Here is a 16,346-nt window from a genome sequence, read left to right as displayed (position 1 = left end):
AATGACTTCTATACAATGAAGCCTAAATTTAAATTTTTTTTTTTTTTTTTAATTTTACCACTTTTGGAAGTTTTACCAAAAATGTGGTCAATTTTACAACTCTATTTTTCAGGTTAAGTCCGAATTTTCGGACTTAGACAAAAAAACGCAATTTGGTCAATTTTTACCAAAAAATTGGTAAAATTTGACAAGGTATTTTTTTAGGCTAAGTCCAGATTTTTGGACTTTGCCAAAAAAAATGAACTTGGTAAAATTTGACCAACTTTTTGGTAAAAATTGACAAGGTAAATTTTTAGGCTAAGTCCAAATTTTTGGACTTTGCCAAAAAAAAAACTTTGTAAAATTTGACCAACTTTTTGGTAAAAATTGACAAGGTAAATTTTTAGGCTAAGTCCAGATTTTTGGACTTTGCCAAAAAAAAAACTTGGTAAAATTTGACCAACTTTTTGGTAAAAATTGACAAGGTAAATTTTTAGGCTAAGTCCAAATTTTTGGACTTTAACAAAAAAAAAAACTTGGTAAAATTTGACCAACTTTTTGGTAAAAATTTTTACTTTTTATTGAATTTTTTCGCATAAAAGAAGCTAACTTTTTTTTAAAACCTTGAAAATTATTTCATCATTTCTTTTAAAACATCCTCCCGCATCATCAAAAATATATCAAATTTAATATTTACTTATTTGAGCTAGCTTCATACGAATTAAAATTAAAAGAAAAAAAATCCAGGGTGTGTTTACGCAGATGTGCCGTGTGCATTTGAATTTATCGACTTTTCATCTTTAATATAAATATAAGCTTTCGTATATTCCCCTGAATGTTTCTAAAAGAAAGACAGAGATTTCGAATTATAGAGTAATTAATTTCGCTACAAAACTTATTTTTTAAGTTTTGAAATTTATGGCACCTCTGTGCGCGCATGCGCACTATGGATAAGCTTATGATTATTTGAATATAGAGTGCCAAAAATAATTATTAGTTTTGATTCAATTTAATCAAATATTTTGAATCAAGAAGTAAATTACTACTCAATTTTCTCTAAATATTTAAATTTGTAGAATTTACAAGGAAGATTTTTTTTAAGCAAGATGTTTAAAAATGTGGCAAAATTGTGGAACAACAATGTTTCATGATTTCTATATTTATGTTGTCTTTGCCAACCGGAAATACCACCGAGATGGGTTTTTAAAAGATGAATGCCACATTTTTTCGGCGTTTTTTAGACATTGATTGATTGAACGTTGACGATAGAATTTCAAACAGAGTATATAACATAAAAATACTGAATTTTAAATTATTTTTTTAGCAATTTTTCTAATGTCTAACACAGCTCTAAAAAGATGCATTAATTAATATGCAGCAAAAATGGATTGAAGATAATCTTTTTTTTTCTATGAAGGCCGTACCATCAAAAGCGAAATAATTAAATAAATCATTGTATACTCTTTTAGATTTCGCGAATGTCGCGCTTGTTATTCATAGCTTAAAAAATGTCGAAAAAACGCGGCAATATCTTTTAAGAACCCGGCCGGAAATAGATTCTTATATGGATCATATATGGTTAACAACTATATATATATTTAAATATTTTTTTTAATATTGAATGCACTATATTTTTTTTATATTCTATCGAATATATATTTTATATGTCATTACAAAACTATATTACATTTAATATTAACATTAAAAAAAAAAAACATCAATTTAAACTTTCGTAACCCTGTATTGGCTTCAGAAGAACAGTTCTACAGAAACCACGGTACACGTTTGAGCTAACCAGCATTGCTCTGCCTAGGCTTTAATTAGAAAGGCCAGGGTATTATTAGTGGTTGAAAAGTTTGTACATTATTATTACAGGTATTGTGTCTTTAAAGGGACTGTGAACGTAAATTTTTCTCATCTTAACATTATCTTATTCATAATATCTCACAGATAGAGCAAAACGCGCTTTTGTTTGCTTAAAAAACGGCTTTTTCCGACGATTTTTATAAGGTACAGGGAAAGGAAGAAATTTTTCGTATTATATAAAATGTCCATTAAATTGTTTTTTTGGTATTATCCTCTTAGAAATTTTTTTTTCAATATTGAAAAATTTGAAAACAAAGAGTTTCCAGTATGGCTTTGAAACCGATAAATATCCCCTGGATTAAAAATGGTTCTGGGCCATACTGAAAAATTACGTATTACAGACAATTTTCTATGAACAATAGTCTAGAAATTATATTATCAATACCAGCTTTGTTAGGCCAGTCCTTTGGCCCCTCGGGGCTAACAAAATTGCTATTGATCTGAAAATTTCTCATTTTACCAGTCGCGGAAAGCTGTCTATAATACGACGCGATAAATAAAATCAGAGACAAAAATACCATTTTTAGATAAAAAGTATACTTTATACCTACCTACACACTTAAATAAAAATAGCCTATTTATATTTAATTTGTTCTTAGATCTTTAGTTAATAGTTATCTATGCTTATCAGGGAGGACACCCTTGGAGGAAGGTTGACCCAGGCCATCTTCCAGACCCTCATTGTCACATGGATCAAGGCTAATCTCTATGTTGTTGTGTCCTGTGAACTTTGGGATCAGTTTCTAGAGGTAATGTTAGCTATACTATAATTAAGATAACCTGCAGAAATAGATATTTTATTACTTGGATGTTACACTAGATTTTTATTTTCTCTAATAAAGTAAAACTCCCAGTGGGCTAAAATGACGATAACCCTAATTCGCCCCCTTTACTCCATTCCGTCCCGTCCTACTGGATAAACAAACTGACCATTGAATGAGTTTCATGTTAGCAACCTAAATTGACTTCAATTTTTCCACTGTCATCAATATCCACGTATATTCTATATCCATTCCATAATGTTTTATTTGTTCTACAGTACAGGAATCAGATCTATTTGCCAATCGTCCTAAAGACAACCAATGGTTGATTGTACGTCAAGCTTTTAATTTTAAGAGGGATAAAATGAGGGATTTCAAAGGTTTGAGGTTGGTAATCTAATATATTTTTTTTTAATTTTGAAGGGAAACAAATAAGGGGTTTTACGGGTTGAGTGGAGTTAACACCCTTTAAGCCCCACCCTTTAAAATCTGTATCAAGAATTAAAAATGAAGTTTGGGGACGAATTTTTGCTTCATTAATTTAGATGAATTATTTTTCCACCAACTTTTCTACTTGTCAAAATAAGTTCGTTTGTTTTAGGTTTTGAGTGGACTAACTTTATGGGAAGAATTAATCCGGGAGTGGTTTAAGACTATGGAAACCCTTACCAGAGTGTTAGCTAGACAGGTATATTATTTTTTTAATGTTTTTTCCATTAAAGTTTATAAAAATAATCGATATATTATTACTGGGATGTTGTACCACATTTTCATTTACTCTGATAAGGAGATGCTCACAGCTGGCTAAAATAAAGATACCCCCCTTCTTTAAACCCAATCCTTACCCTACTACTGGTTGAACAAACTGACCAATAAACGAATTTCATGTTAGCAAGCTAAAATAACGACAATTTTTTCCCCCTGTCGTAATATCCACGTATATTCTACATTCATTAGAGTAGGTGGTATTATCCTTGCCTGCCTAGCCGCAGCGCTCGGCTCCCTAGCCTAAAACCTAACCTAAAATACTTGTTCGTCGGTAGTCGGGGGGGGGGGGGGGGGGGGTACAAAATTGAAAAAAATTGAAAAAAAAATTATAATTATAAAGATGTAATTTTGTTAATAATCATTAATGATGTGGATCAATTTATCGGGGATTGCCTTATCCCTTAAAATCCTTGAAGTTTTACCAACAAAATTCCGTTTGTCCCACTGTCTTATTTGAGAGCTTTACTCTCATAAACGTTATCATTGTTATTTTGTGGAAGGGAATTATGTTTTTTGTAAACGCGAAGCTTTTCTATAATTAGTGTTGGATGGCCGGTCTGTATGGACGAAACTCATAGCTATTATCATTAATTCAAGCATGTAGGAATTGTCCTATCTATTTCAAACTTGTTACCTACTGATTATTTTGGTCTAGCTAAAAAGTATAAGGTTTCTACTTTTGTCGTATTTTTTTAGTTTCATACCTATAGTTTTTGATTATAACAAATTCTTTTATTTAGATTGTAAAGAAACAAGACCTCAGATCAGCATTTGAAACATAGGGGGCAGTTGAAGAAGTAAGTTACAGAAAAGTTTCGCAGCTTATATTTATCTTTGTAGATCTGTATAATAATACAAACAATATTTTGGTTTCTTTACAACAAAATGGCTGGGTGTTGCCACCCCCTTAAAAGTCAAGGCTTGCCTTCACCTTTTCATTACTTGAATTTTTTGTTTGAAACTTTCACTACTGCTTTTAGTTAGGTTTAGGGAGATCAAGAAGGGTTTAGAATATTCCACAAGGGTAGGAGGTATTTTTAAGTTATAGGGAATTGTTTTGATTTATTTTTACCTTATTGTTATTAAACAAACTTCAGGTCTTGAAGTTATTTTTACTTCACTTTATTTTTTAAGGAAATGAACGGTACATTATATGCCGGTGAACGGCTGAGAGTGGAAATATCCCGGGGACGAGGCAGGGGACGTGGAGGCGGAGGTGATAGGGGGCGCAGTTCTTACAGAGGTAGAGGCCGGGGTGGGGGCGGGGATAGGTATGAAAGACGCAGCCCCCCACATTACTCTAGGAAAGTTTTTGTTTTAAAAAGTAAAAGTTAGAAAATCTTTAGGTAGGCCTATTTATTAAATGTAACGTTTAAAAGCAATGCATTTTTTGTAATTTCGCCATGGACTGACGTACAGTTTTGTTATAAAGTTGCTGCGCTAATAAAACAGCAGTACCTAAGATAAAAAAATTTAAAATTAATCTTCCAAAATACTTACTAAAAATCATCGAATTTTTTTTTTTCAAAATGAAAACATTTAAAAATAACAGAGGTGGCTCTAGAGGAAGGGGAGGTGATAAGGGTGGCTTTAGAGGCAGAGACCGTGGAGGGGACAGGGGTGGTTTCAGAGGACGTGGTGGCAGAGGGGGTGGTAGATCCCCTCCACCAAGGTAAAATTTTAAATTTTAAGATTAGTTTAGATATTGCTAGCGGCTGCGGCCCTAGCATTTAGGGGCTCTGTATTAAAAAGGATAGATAGGGGACAGAAATATAGTCTAAAACCATTCCGTGTCATATGAGAAGCTTTCCTACCTATAAAGGAGAACTCAATCGGTTTAGTAGTTATCGAAATCTTAAGCTAAAGACAAAGAACCTTTTTACTTTAAACAATTTAGTATATAAACAAAATATATTAGTGTAATTTCCAAATTTGCTAACTTTAAATGCCTACCATCTCTTTAATTGCTTTATTAAAGATTTTCTTATCCCTTTATATCTCTGACATTATACTGTTAGGTATTAGTTTTAGATGGACATTACAAGAATTGATTGATTAAAATAATCCTTAAATAAAAGTAACAGGATGTTTGTTTGTCTTCGTTTGTAGCGAAATATCTAGCGTACGTACACGTCTCTCCTCTACATTGAAGCTTATTGTATGTCTCGGAAAGGTTTTAATTTATACATGGATTTTTTTATAGGCCTAAGAAAAATTACCCCAAAAATTTTATTTTTTAAAAACTTTGAAAAATTAAAATTCAAGGTAGTGGGTCGGCTCTTTCCCAGCCCCCCCCCCCCTCCCCACACCTTTCACATTGCAAAAAAAATGGGTGTTGTTTTTTGCTTAATGGTGTGATTGATAATTTAAATTGAAACTTGGAAGAATCTACCTATTAAGATTTAAAATAACTCTTATATGCATCATCCTATTATATAAAGCAGTAAGACTTTTTTTCTAAATAACTACTGATCCGATTGGGTTCTCTATTTTAGGTAGGCATCACATAGGTCCTGAGTTGGTTTTATTCTATTTTCTGATCATATTTAAGCCTTAAGATGGATTTTTTTTACTTTTTCTATTGAAACTAAAATAAAAAAATGTTGGGATCTATTTCAACTCACCACTAACTCAAGTGCCCCTAGAGGCCTCTAGGGGCTTAGTTACTATTGACCATACACTGTATTATCTTAGGTTGCGGCGGAAACCGGCTCCGATGCTGTACATCCTGGCTATGGATTTCTCTCCGAGAATGTCGAGTTTGCTAATCTTTGCCAGGTAAATGCAGGGAGGGAGGGGACAATGGGCTGTTAACTACACGTGTCCCCAAACTTTTATAATAACGTATTCTTATTCGTTGGCTTAACAACTTTGGGGATTAAGTGATCCCTGATTGGTTGGTACATTAAGTTGAGTGTCCAAACGTATCAACCACAAAAGGTAATCTATGTAAGGGGTAATTTTGTGTATCATCAATGGGGTTGTACATGTACAGTACATCAATTTGTCGACCATTGTCTTATCCCTTAAGATTCTTGGGTAAATGGATATATTATTACCTGGATGTTACACCAGTTTTTCATGTACTCTAATAAAGCGGTACTCACAGCGGGCTAAAATAAAGATACACCCTTATTCCTCCCTTACAACACCCCCTTACCTCCTTCTGGGTAAACGATCTGACCAATATATGAAGTCCATGTTAGGAACCTAAATTCATGACAACAAATTTCCATGATATGTCATTAATAATATCCACGTGTATTTTATATCCCTGGACAGGTAATATTTTCCATTTGACTGCAGGGAGGGAGTAGATATTAGACTGGAAGTTATACTGGTACCCAAAGTTTTATAAACACGTTAGCTCACAACTTTAAATCTTGATTGGTTCATTCAAACTAGCAGTGTCTGAACTAATCTAAGGTGTTGTTTTGTTCAATATATTTGGGGATTTATATATGTATATTTCGTTCATTATCTTGTCCACGGTCATTAGTGTGAGGAATGGGGTTGACAACACACCCCTTAAAATTAAAATTATGTAGATTCCCCCCCCCCCCCCCGTTTTTTAAAAACCTCTAAGATTACATCCCTTCCCGTAAAAACCCTGTGCACGCCACTGTACTGCTTACGTTTTTTTCTGGTTAATTTCAAGAATGTAATATTATATTAATAAGAATGATACCTACCTTTTAATTTAAATTTTTTTTTTTATCAGGAGAAAGGAGTTATATTTGTTGGTCCACCGTCCACTGCCATTAGAGATATGGGTATCAAGTCTACATCTAAGGTAAATGATAGAGTAGCTACTCAGGAACTTATTTTGGTTGATTTCAAGTAGAAAAAAATAACACTCTATACTATACCGGAGTAACAGGATGTCTGTTCATTTGTCCTGTACGATCTCAATCTTCTGGTCTTCCATAATTTTCAGGGAATGTTTATGCTGTTTTTTTGGCGGGGGGGGGGGGGGTATGACACCGCTTCTTGGAAAAATGACCTCGAATATTTTCATTGGTAAAAACCCTCCAACCATCCTCTTTTAAGACGAAACACAAGTAGGCTCTAGGAAAAGCAACTGTGTATTTAAAAGAAGTCTGTCGTTACAATTTTTCTAATATTTAACCTGTTTTTTAGATGATCATGGAAGCCGCTAACGTACCTGTAATCCACGGTTACCACGGAGAGGACCAGAGCCTGGACACCTTGAAGGCGGAGGCAGACAAGATCGGGTTCCCTGTTATGATGCCGAGTAGTATGGACACAGCATGTTCTTGTTAGCCAGGGATGTTGTTACTGCTTATGTTTTCCAGGTAAGCTTTCCCTTTATTTTTTCTCGTTCTGCGTTTTCAAAGATGTTTAGTTAGATAAGTTTGCTGATTTTTTTGCCACGTGTCAAGATGCCTGTAGGAAATGAATGAGGGGGGAGAGGGGGAGTCGAACCTACACACTTTTATTTTTGCTTTCAAAAGAAAAAATTTAGGTGTGAGAGTAAGGGGGGGGGGGAAGTTCTGACACATTTGCGTAAACAGCGAGTATAGGCTTTATCTTTGGGACGGACGGACGGACGGACGGACAGACGGACGGACAGACATCGTTCTACTTTGTATTATAGATTAGATATTTAGTAGGGAGGGATGGGACATTGGGCTGTAAATTACACTAGCCCCCAAAGTTTTCAAATAACATTTTCTTATTCTTTGGCCTAACAACCTTGGGTACTTTTATTGATTTTTTATTGGTTGGTTCATTAAGTTGAGTGTCCTAACATTTCAATCACTTATTGTAATCTACAGAAGGGGTAACGATGTGTATCATCATTAGAGATGAACATCAATTTATCAGCCATTGTCTTATCCCTTTATATCCCTGTAATTATCTAATTAACTAATGAGCAATTTTATTCCAGGTTGAATATCAGTGATACCGAGGTCGAATGGGGCCGGTGCCCAGCAAATCCAGGAGGTTGCGCAACAGTTTTCGCGGCCAGAGCAGTAGAATCAAGAAAAATATGTTTAAGTGTTGTTTCAATCAATAAAGATAATAATGAAAACAATTTTTTTTTATTTTTGCGTTTTGTGTACAAGCGAGGTTTTTCTATAATTAAGGTCGTTTTTTACCACTTTCTCGTGATTTTTACCACCCGTTTTTACCACAATTATTGGTAAATTTTTACCATATTTACCCTATTTCTGGTAAAATTTTACCAGTTTAGGGCAAAAATATTACCAGGTGTTGAACAGTTTTACCACTTTTTCGGTAAAATCTACCAGAAATTTGCGGTAAATTTTACCAAAAAAGTGGTAAAAATTGGTCAAAATCTGGTATAAATTTGCGTCCTAAAATGGTAATATTTTACCGGAAATCTGGTAAAATTTTACCGATAATTGTGGTAAAAATCGCTGGTAAAAAGCGTCACAGAGTACCACCAAAAGTGTTTTTACCACGATTACGGTAAAATTTTACCACCTTTTAAATCGTATAGGCTGGTAAAATTTTACCATAAAAGTGGTAAAAACTAGGTTTTTTTATGGTATTAATTCCGTCCTGGGATATAAGTTAATGCACAAATTAGTTTAATTGTTAGGTTTTTTAAGTACATAATCAGAAATAGTTATTTATTTTATGTATTATAGACAGCTTTTCGCAGATTTAAAAATACAAATTATTAGATTAAAACCAGTTTTGTTATCCCTGAGCATTTAAAAGTATTAGTTTTATAGTTTTATTCTTAGAAAATTGTCTGTAATACGATACAATTCAAGATTTTTCAGTATGGCTGAGAACCAGTTCTAATCCAGTGGATATTAATCAGTTTGGAAGCCACACTGGAAAGTCCTTAATCAAATTAAGAGCTGAATCTTTAAATCATTTTAGTGGTGAGCCAGATCGATGTGAGCCGAGGGGTTCGGCTGACCCCGATCTGGCTCACCACGAAAATGATTTAAAGATCCAGCTAAGATAATTTATAGTCAAAGTATTTGCAAAACCTTGAATATAATAAAGAAAGTACAATAATGGTTTTAACTCTCTACACATGATTATTGATTTATTATAATATTTCTAATGATCAAATATGATTTGTATTTTCCTGACAAAAAAGGAATCTTATTTTGCTCACTTTTAATAAAAAAAATCTGCAGCAACAAGGTTGACAACATCCATAAAAGCGAAGTACTGAAACGGTAGGACAAACAGACATTAACACTTGTATAATTTCAGAACTGAAAATCAGAATATAAAAGCATAAGAGTCGAAGCAAAATTGTAAGTAAATTTGTTGAAAAACTGCTTGATACAGGATAATGTTTATGGACATACTTACATTTTTAGAACTTGATTATAGAGTTGCTTTGCTTATAATATTGTACTTTGTTGTCCCAGGAATCAATATACCAAAAAACAGATCAAACGGATGATTAGATCACATAAAAATTGTTGTTAAAAAAGTAGAAAAATCAACATGTTTAAAATGGACGTACCAACATTCTGGTAATGATTATAGAGTTGCCACGCTTTCTAAATTGTACCTAACTACTACAGAAATCACCATGCAAAGTTTGAAATCAATAGGACAATTCTATCATGCCTAAATTAACAAAAAAGCTATCTATCTCCGACAGACGGAAGTACAGACGGACGTACCGATCCTAATTATAGAAAAGCTTTGTTTTTAACAAATTTTGCTTGAACCAATTTAACACTTTGCATGGTGTAAAAAAATTTATACCACACAATTTGCTCCACTTTTTGTCTTGAAAACTCATTCTTCTAGAAAATTGTTTCTTTTTACACAGTGGGTGTGAAGTATTGTAAAAATATAACCAACCTCCACCCACAAATCTATCAATTTGCAAACAATTTTGCAACATTTATGGCAGATACAAAGTAATCTTTGTAAAGTTGAATTACTGTTTTGTTTATGAATATTTTAGCTTAGAATTTTTATAAACAATTTTAACTTACTGCCAGTAAAATGGATTTGTAAAACCAATATATATTGAGAATATGAAAACTTTAAAAAATATACTTATCTTATTACAGTAAAGACAATTTTCCTCAGATAGTAAATAAAAATTAAAAGATTAAAAACATTGTTTCTTGTAATAAACAGTAACACTGTTTATCAGCCTCAATGGAAAGCTCTAACCTGGTCATGCTGTAACAGTGTGGGGCATTAACCAAGCAGGGCTTTTCACATTTATGTAACCCAAAAATAAAATCACTAACAAAATTTTTTTTTGTAAGGATTGCCATCAGCTTCTGATTGAAATAAAATTGTAGAACTTTCCTATAAGTATGAATGATGTCGATAAATATGTTGCCTTTACATTAAGATATTGCAATGTAAATGTCTAGACTGACTATTGCACTATTTTTTTCAGTCATGTTTTACATTGGTTCAGGAAAGGTTTAGGCCTCTCCAATAAACATGAGAAAAAATAACCAATCCTCCCCCCAAAAAAAGGTTGGGAGGTATTCACCCTCCACCTCTTTTAAAACAAAGGCAAATAAAATCCTGGACTATGAGAGAATGCTAAAATAGAAATAAAAAATTGTTTAAATGTTCAAAAAATTGTTTTTAGAACTTAGTCATAATAACTTTGGTCGTATTTTTGATTGACCAATATAAGATAAAAGAGTTTTTCTATACAAAAATGCACTACATATTGTTCTAAATAACCAAAAAGTTTTATTTTGTGTTAACTTTTTTATTCACTGCTTTTTGAATTTTTTATTCTAAGGAACAATATTTCATTTTTCATTGCTTTCATCCTAGTCAAATCATTTTAAGTATGGTGTAGCTACTTTTACATATCCAAATGTTCGTTTGTCTGTCAGAAACTTTTTGTAGGTACATGATTTTATTTAGACCAACTCCTTTACAAAATTTTTTGGTAGTTTGTTAATAATTTTGTGAGTGAGTTTGAAGGAATGGGAGGAGGTAAATAGTAAATTTAAGAATTTTTTTTTGGATAATCTTAATGATCTTGGCAGAAAAATTATGTGAGGATTTTTTCAGAATAGTTTTCCCAAGTTCCTGCTCTATAACGTAGCCCAATTTATTCTTTATTATTTGGTGTTCCTTCAGATATCTTAATAATTTCATAGCAACAATTTTTCTCAATCAGATTAGCTTAGTGGTGTGCACAGGAGTTTGCGTAGTGCATTTGAAAATTTTGAGTGTAGGAGGGTATATAACTTTTTTTGGTAAGATAAACCTTCCTTTTACACGCTATTAAATTCGCTACTTTTGGTTTAAGATACACCCCCTTGAATTAGCTACTAATAAAGTTTGATTCAATAAATTATTTTTTTTAGGGGGGGATAGGGTAAATAAGGACGGACTGTATAAGGTTTATCAAAGTTTATCCTTCTTCAAAATAATTATGGAAAACCTACACAATGCCATACGAAGCTTTTATCAAATATGCAGTTTGTCAGATCTTAAACTATAAACATATCGATGTATGAACATCGTGTCTCATTTGAATTAGAATTTTGGATTATTCAGATTCTAGCTTTAATGAGAGCTTCATAATAGGCCCTGCATGTTTTAGGTTATTTTGTGGAACTTTTTTGTGGAAATTTGAGAATGTCTATAAAATTTTAATGTTTGGTACAAACTAGGAGTATCCTAACTTTTCAACCAATATTTATAATATACAGAAGCAATAATTTTGTTAGTCATACTTGGTGGTGTATATGTATATAATTTAATTGTACATTGTCTTATCCTTTAACATCCCTGGATTCTAAAATAGCAATTTTACATACAACGTGGTAACACCATTATTTATAGTTTATGAGAAAATCCTGACCTATAAAATCTGTGAAAATGAGATAAACCATCAAAATTTAAATATTACAAATTCTAAACTTGAGATTTCTGCAAATTTATTCAAAATATTCTCTGAAATAATTCTACAAAAATTAGAAATGAAATATAAGATGTCTAAAAAAAGGCGCGCATATTGTAGTTGAAGTTTTACCTGTTTTTAGAAGCGAAGCTACTCTATAATTTAAAAGACTTCTAATTATTTATAATTTCTCTCACTTTCTCTCTCTCTCTCTCTCTCTCTCTCTCTCTCTCTCTCTCTCTCTCTCTCTCTCTCTCTCTCTCTCTCTCTCTCTATCTATCTTTCTCTTTATCTACCCATCTTTCTCTCTCTTTTCTCTCTGTTTCTCTCTCTCTATCTATCTATCTAGCTAGCTACCTCGCTCTTTCTCTGTCTTTTTTTCTCTCTACCTCTCTTTTTTTCTCTATCTCTTTTTTCTACAAAATTTCTCTGCCATAAAAACTAATTAATAATTTATTAAGGTCATAATTCGAGAAAAAATTTGGACATGGATAATTTTTCTGCTTAACAATTAGTTGAACAGGATAAAAACAAGATTTCAACTAAATTAATGAGTAGTTAGAATCAGGGCTCGGCAGCCATGCGTCAGCCGCGACTAAGCCTCAAATTTTAACCCGTTTAAATGCTTTGATATTTGTTTTGAATAGAGGGATTGTATATTATGGTTAGTTTTAGACTTTCATCTGATTTTAAAACTGTAAAAGGCTGTGTTCTTTTAGGCTTACGGGTGGCTGACGCGGTGCTTTCTAGCCTTTGTTGAAACCTCTAGTTGACAGAAAAAAGTTGGATTCAAAAATATTTCTCAGTGATCAAATACTGCTGCTTTGTTAGGTGCGTTACTTTAACTGTAATAGCAAATCAGATGCCTTGACCTATATATTACAATCAAAGTATTGGTTATCTAGGTAGTCCTAAATGTAATCAAGTTCTTTTTACATATCAATTTATTTTGAAAATCTTTAATATATACTTTTTTCAGTATAGCTCCGAAACCGATTAATACCCGCTGGATTAGAACCGATTCTTAGCCAAACTGAATAAAAATACATAACATTGTATTACAGAAATTTTTCACGAATATTAAAATAAAAGCCATAATATTAAAACCAGTTTTGTTAGCCCTGGTCATCTACCCCTCGAGACCAACATAACTGGTCTAAATATTATAGTTTTTCATTTTAATATCCACAAAAGCTGTTTATAACACGATGCGATAAATAACTATTCTGTACTGCTTTAGTATTTTTATTAGAATACTTATTCTCTTTTCTGTAATAAAAGCAATTTAATTTTATGATCTGTTAATGAGTAATATGCAATTAAGTTACTTAATTTTTACATAACAAGTTTAAATTCATCCATTTGTAACCCAGATAATAACAAGCAACCAATATTTTGATAGGTATTATCAATCAATCGCTGAATATAACATCGCTCAATAAGTTGTCAAAATGGAAATCTTTAAATTCATTAATAAACAAGTAAGTATGACAACATCTAGAAATAACGAAGCTCCTAAAAATAAAATAAGGCCAAGCAGATGCTAAGAATCTTTGTACAAGTTTGTGTAGTCTATCTTTGAAACAGCTGAGAAAACCAAGATAAAAAAGAGACGGACGTACATACCAGGGATAAGAAAATGGCCGAACAATCAAAGAACATCCTCAATAATTATACACAAAATTACTGCAGATTAAAATTGGTGGTCGAAACGTCTAAACACTCAACTTAAGGAATCAACCAATCAAAATTCACTAAAGTCCCCAAAGTTCTTAAGCAAACAAATAAGAAAAAGTTGTTATAAAACTTTAGGAACTAGTGTGATAAACAGCCCATTGTCCCTTCTCTCTTTGCATACATATAGTACCTAATCATAGAGTAGCTGTGCTAGCTAAAATATTAGGATTTTTAAAGATCTTATGTTTTGTAATTGGGCTCTATATATTAATTTCATTTCTTTTAAATTACTTTTTTCTGTAGGTTTAATTTCATTTCTTTTTAAAATCCTAGCTACTCTTTATAGCGTAAGTTTGTACGTATTCACTAATGCATCGCAATTGGTCGTAAGATGTTTTTTTTTATCTATGTTGGGATAAGAGAAATCAACCCTGAAAAAACTTCCTCCCCCCCCCCAAAAAAAAAAAAAAAATATTTGATAATTTTATAACTAAAATTACTATTTTATATTTAAGATGGTGGGTTCGCATTCCCCTCTCTCTTTGAAGTTTCCCTAGACGCCTCTAGAGGCACAGCCAATACTAGGAACAAACTAAAATCTTATTATGTTTTTTACCCCCATCAATGGATATATAATATATATGGATATTATGAGAAAGAGAAAAATTGTCTTTAGTTTGGATTGCTAACATGGACATCATTTATTGGCCAGTACGTTAATCAAGTAGGAAGGGAGGGGATACAAGTAATTATATATCCAGTACCCCATCCCCGTGGTAGAAAGTAGTATTTGATAATTTAGCATAACGAATGTGCAAAACACGAAACATTGGTCAAGGAAGTTGGGCAGGGTGCGGCAACTGCTAAATAATAGTGCGGCGCATTTGCGGAATTTTTGATAATATACCTTCTAGGATGCGGCTGTAGATAACCTTTTGCTTGCAGCGGATATCATCCGGTGTTTTTGGCGCTAACCCAATTATAATGCAGCCATGGTACCCCTTATAATAGCTGCAAGCCTACAGCATTAGTATGATGCAGCTGCTGAGCCCTAAGAGCTGCTGAAAATAACAAATGGCAGAACTGGTAAGATAGACATACTTTAAACTTTTGTTGAAAGATTTGTAAAAATAGTAGACAAGGAGAAAAAAAGATTTCAAGTAGGAATAGATATAATATACCTGGATATTATGACATGAGAAATTTAGGTTGCTACTTTAGTCCTCATTTATTGGTTAAAACGTTTGGAAACTTTTTCCACAAATAATAAAATAAAAATAAAAAAAAACTGGTTTTAATCTTATAAATTTCATTTTGATGTATGCGGATGTGATAACTATTATTCTCGTATTGATTCAAATCCAGTGGATAGGAACCGGTTCTCATCCATACAAAAAAACTATTCTAGCATCTTATTATATCCAGCTTTCTACGAGTATAAAAATGTACAATCATAAGATTAAAACCAGTTTTTAGCCCGTGCCTTCGGCTACTCGGGGCTAAAAAAAACTGGTTTTAATCTTACAATTGTACATTCTATATCCGCGGAAAGCCGTTTATAATACGATGCGAGAAATAACTAGATATTTATCCTTTTTACAATTAATGAATGGTATCGAAAAGCTAATGATCTAAAAATCTTCGACAAGATTTCATCAATTTTCTTTAACGAATCTTTACGGCTTTTAAAGGCTAGCGCATACACGCAGTTTTAGGGATAATGAGCGTGCGAAAGGAGGTTGATAATTCTGGTATGAAAACTTTCCCTCCCAACGCCCCCCTAACGAATAAGAGCGGTGTGCGCAATCAACAAATTGTGTCGTTATTATGTCAACACAAGTATATATTGTCAGCCATCACCACTTTTATAGTAGACATAAACCCTTTAAATTATGCTAAAAACAGAAAGGGAATAATAGTTATTTCTCGCATTGTATTATAAACGGCTTTCCGCGGATATAGAATGTACAATTATGAGATTAATTAAAACTAGTTTTTTAGCCCCGAGGTGCCGAAGGCACCGGCTAAAAAAACTGGTTTTAATCTTATGATTGTACATTTTTATATTCGTAGAAAGCTGGATATAATTCGATGCTAGACATAGTTTTTTCGTATGGATAAGAACCGGTTTCTATCCACCGGATTCGAATGAATACGAGAAAAATCCATTAATGAATTATTAAAGTTTTTTACCAGTATGGCTTCGAAACCATTTAATATCCGCTGGATTAAAATCAGTTCTCAGTCAAACTAAAAAATCATGTATAACAAAGTACTAAAACAATTTTCCATGAATATCAAAATAAAATTATAAGATTAAAACCAGTTCTCATTTTAATATCCGAAAACTAAACACAATGTGATAAATAAGTATTATTGCATTTTAAAACAGTTTTTTGCACTCTACATATATATTATATATATATATATAT

At 32.5% G+C, this 16,346-nt stretch overlaps 1 protein-coding gene across 1 annotated transcript; it reads left to right on the top strand.

Moving 5' to 3' along the window:
* Positions 1-3,210: 3,210 nt before the first annotated feature.
* LOC145334343 (uncharacterized) lies at positions 3,211-8,433 on the top strand. The gene is made up of 8 exons (XM_080179771.1): positions 3,211-3,294; positions 4,115-4,171; positions 4,509-4,678; positions 4,927-5,046; positions 6,069-6,152; positions 7,096-7,167; positions 7,515-7,690; positions 8,287-8,433. The coding sequence occupies exons 3-7, from the start codon at positions 4,512-4,514 to the stop codon at positions 7,516-7,518; spliced, it is 447 nt and encodes a 148-aa protein (XP_080035897.1). The 5' UTR covers positions 3,211-3,294; positions 4,115-4,171; positions 4,509-4,511; the 3' UTR covers positions 7,519-7,690; positions 8,287-8,433.
* The last annotated feature ends 7,913 nt before the right edge of the window (positions 8,434-16,346 follow it).

This window comes from Acartia tonsa, chromosome 12 (assembly GCF_053477335.1).
Source record: "Acartia tonsa isolate MP-2025a chromosome 12, ASM5347733v1, whole genome shotgun sequence".
Classification (NCBI taxonomy): Eukaryota; Metazoa; Arthropoda; class Copepoda; order Calanoida; family Acartiidae; genus Acartia; species Acartia tonsa.
This window is presented reverse-complemented; position numbering and strand designations above follow the sequence as displayed.

What these genes read in the sequence shown, in the direction of transcription:
- LOC145334343 (XM_080179771.1), top strand. Translation starts at nt 4,512, where the DNA reads ATGAACGGTACATTATATGCCGGTGAACGGCTGAGAGTGGAAATATCC. An exon ending in AGCCCCCCACATTACTCTAG is followed by an intron (nt 4,679 to 4,926) that starts GAAAGTTTTTGT and finishes TAAAAATAACAG; the next exon opens with AGGTGGCTCTAGAGGAAGGG. An exon ending in GGTAGATCCCCTCCACCAAG is followed by an intron (nt 5,047 to 6,068) that starts GTAAAATTTTAA and finishes GTATTATCTTAG; the next exon opens with GTTGCGGCGGAAACCGGCTC.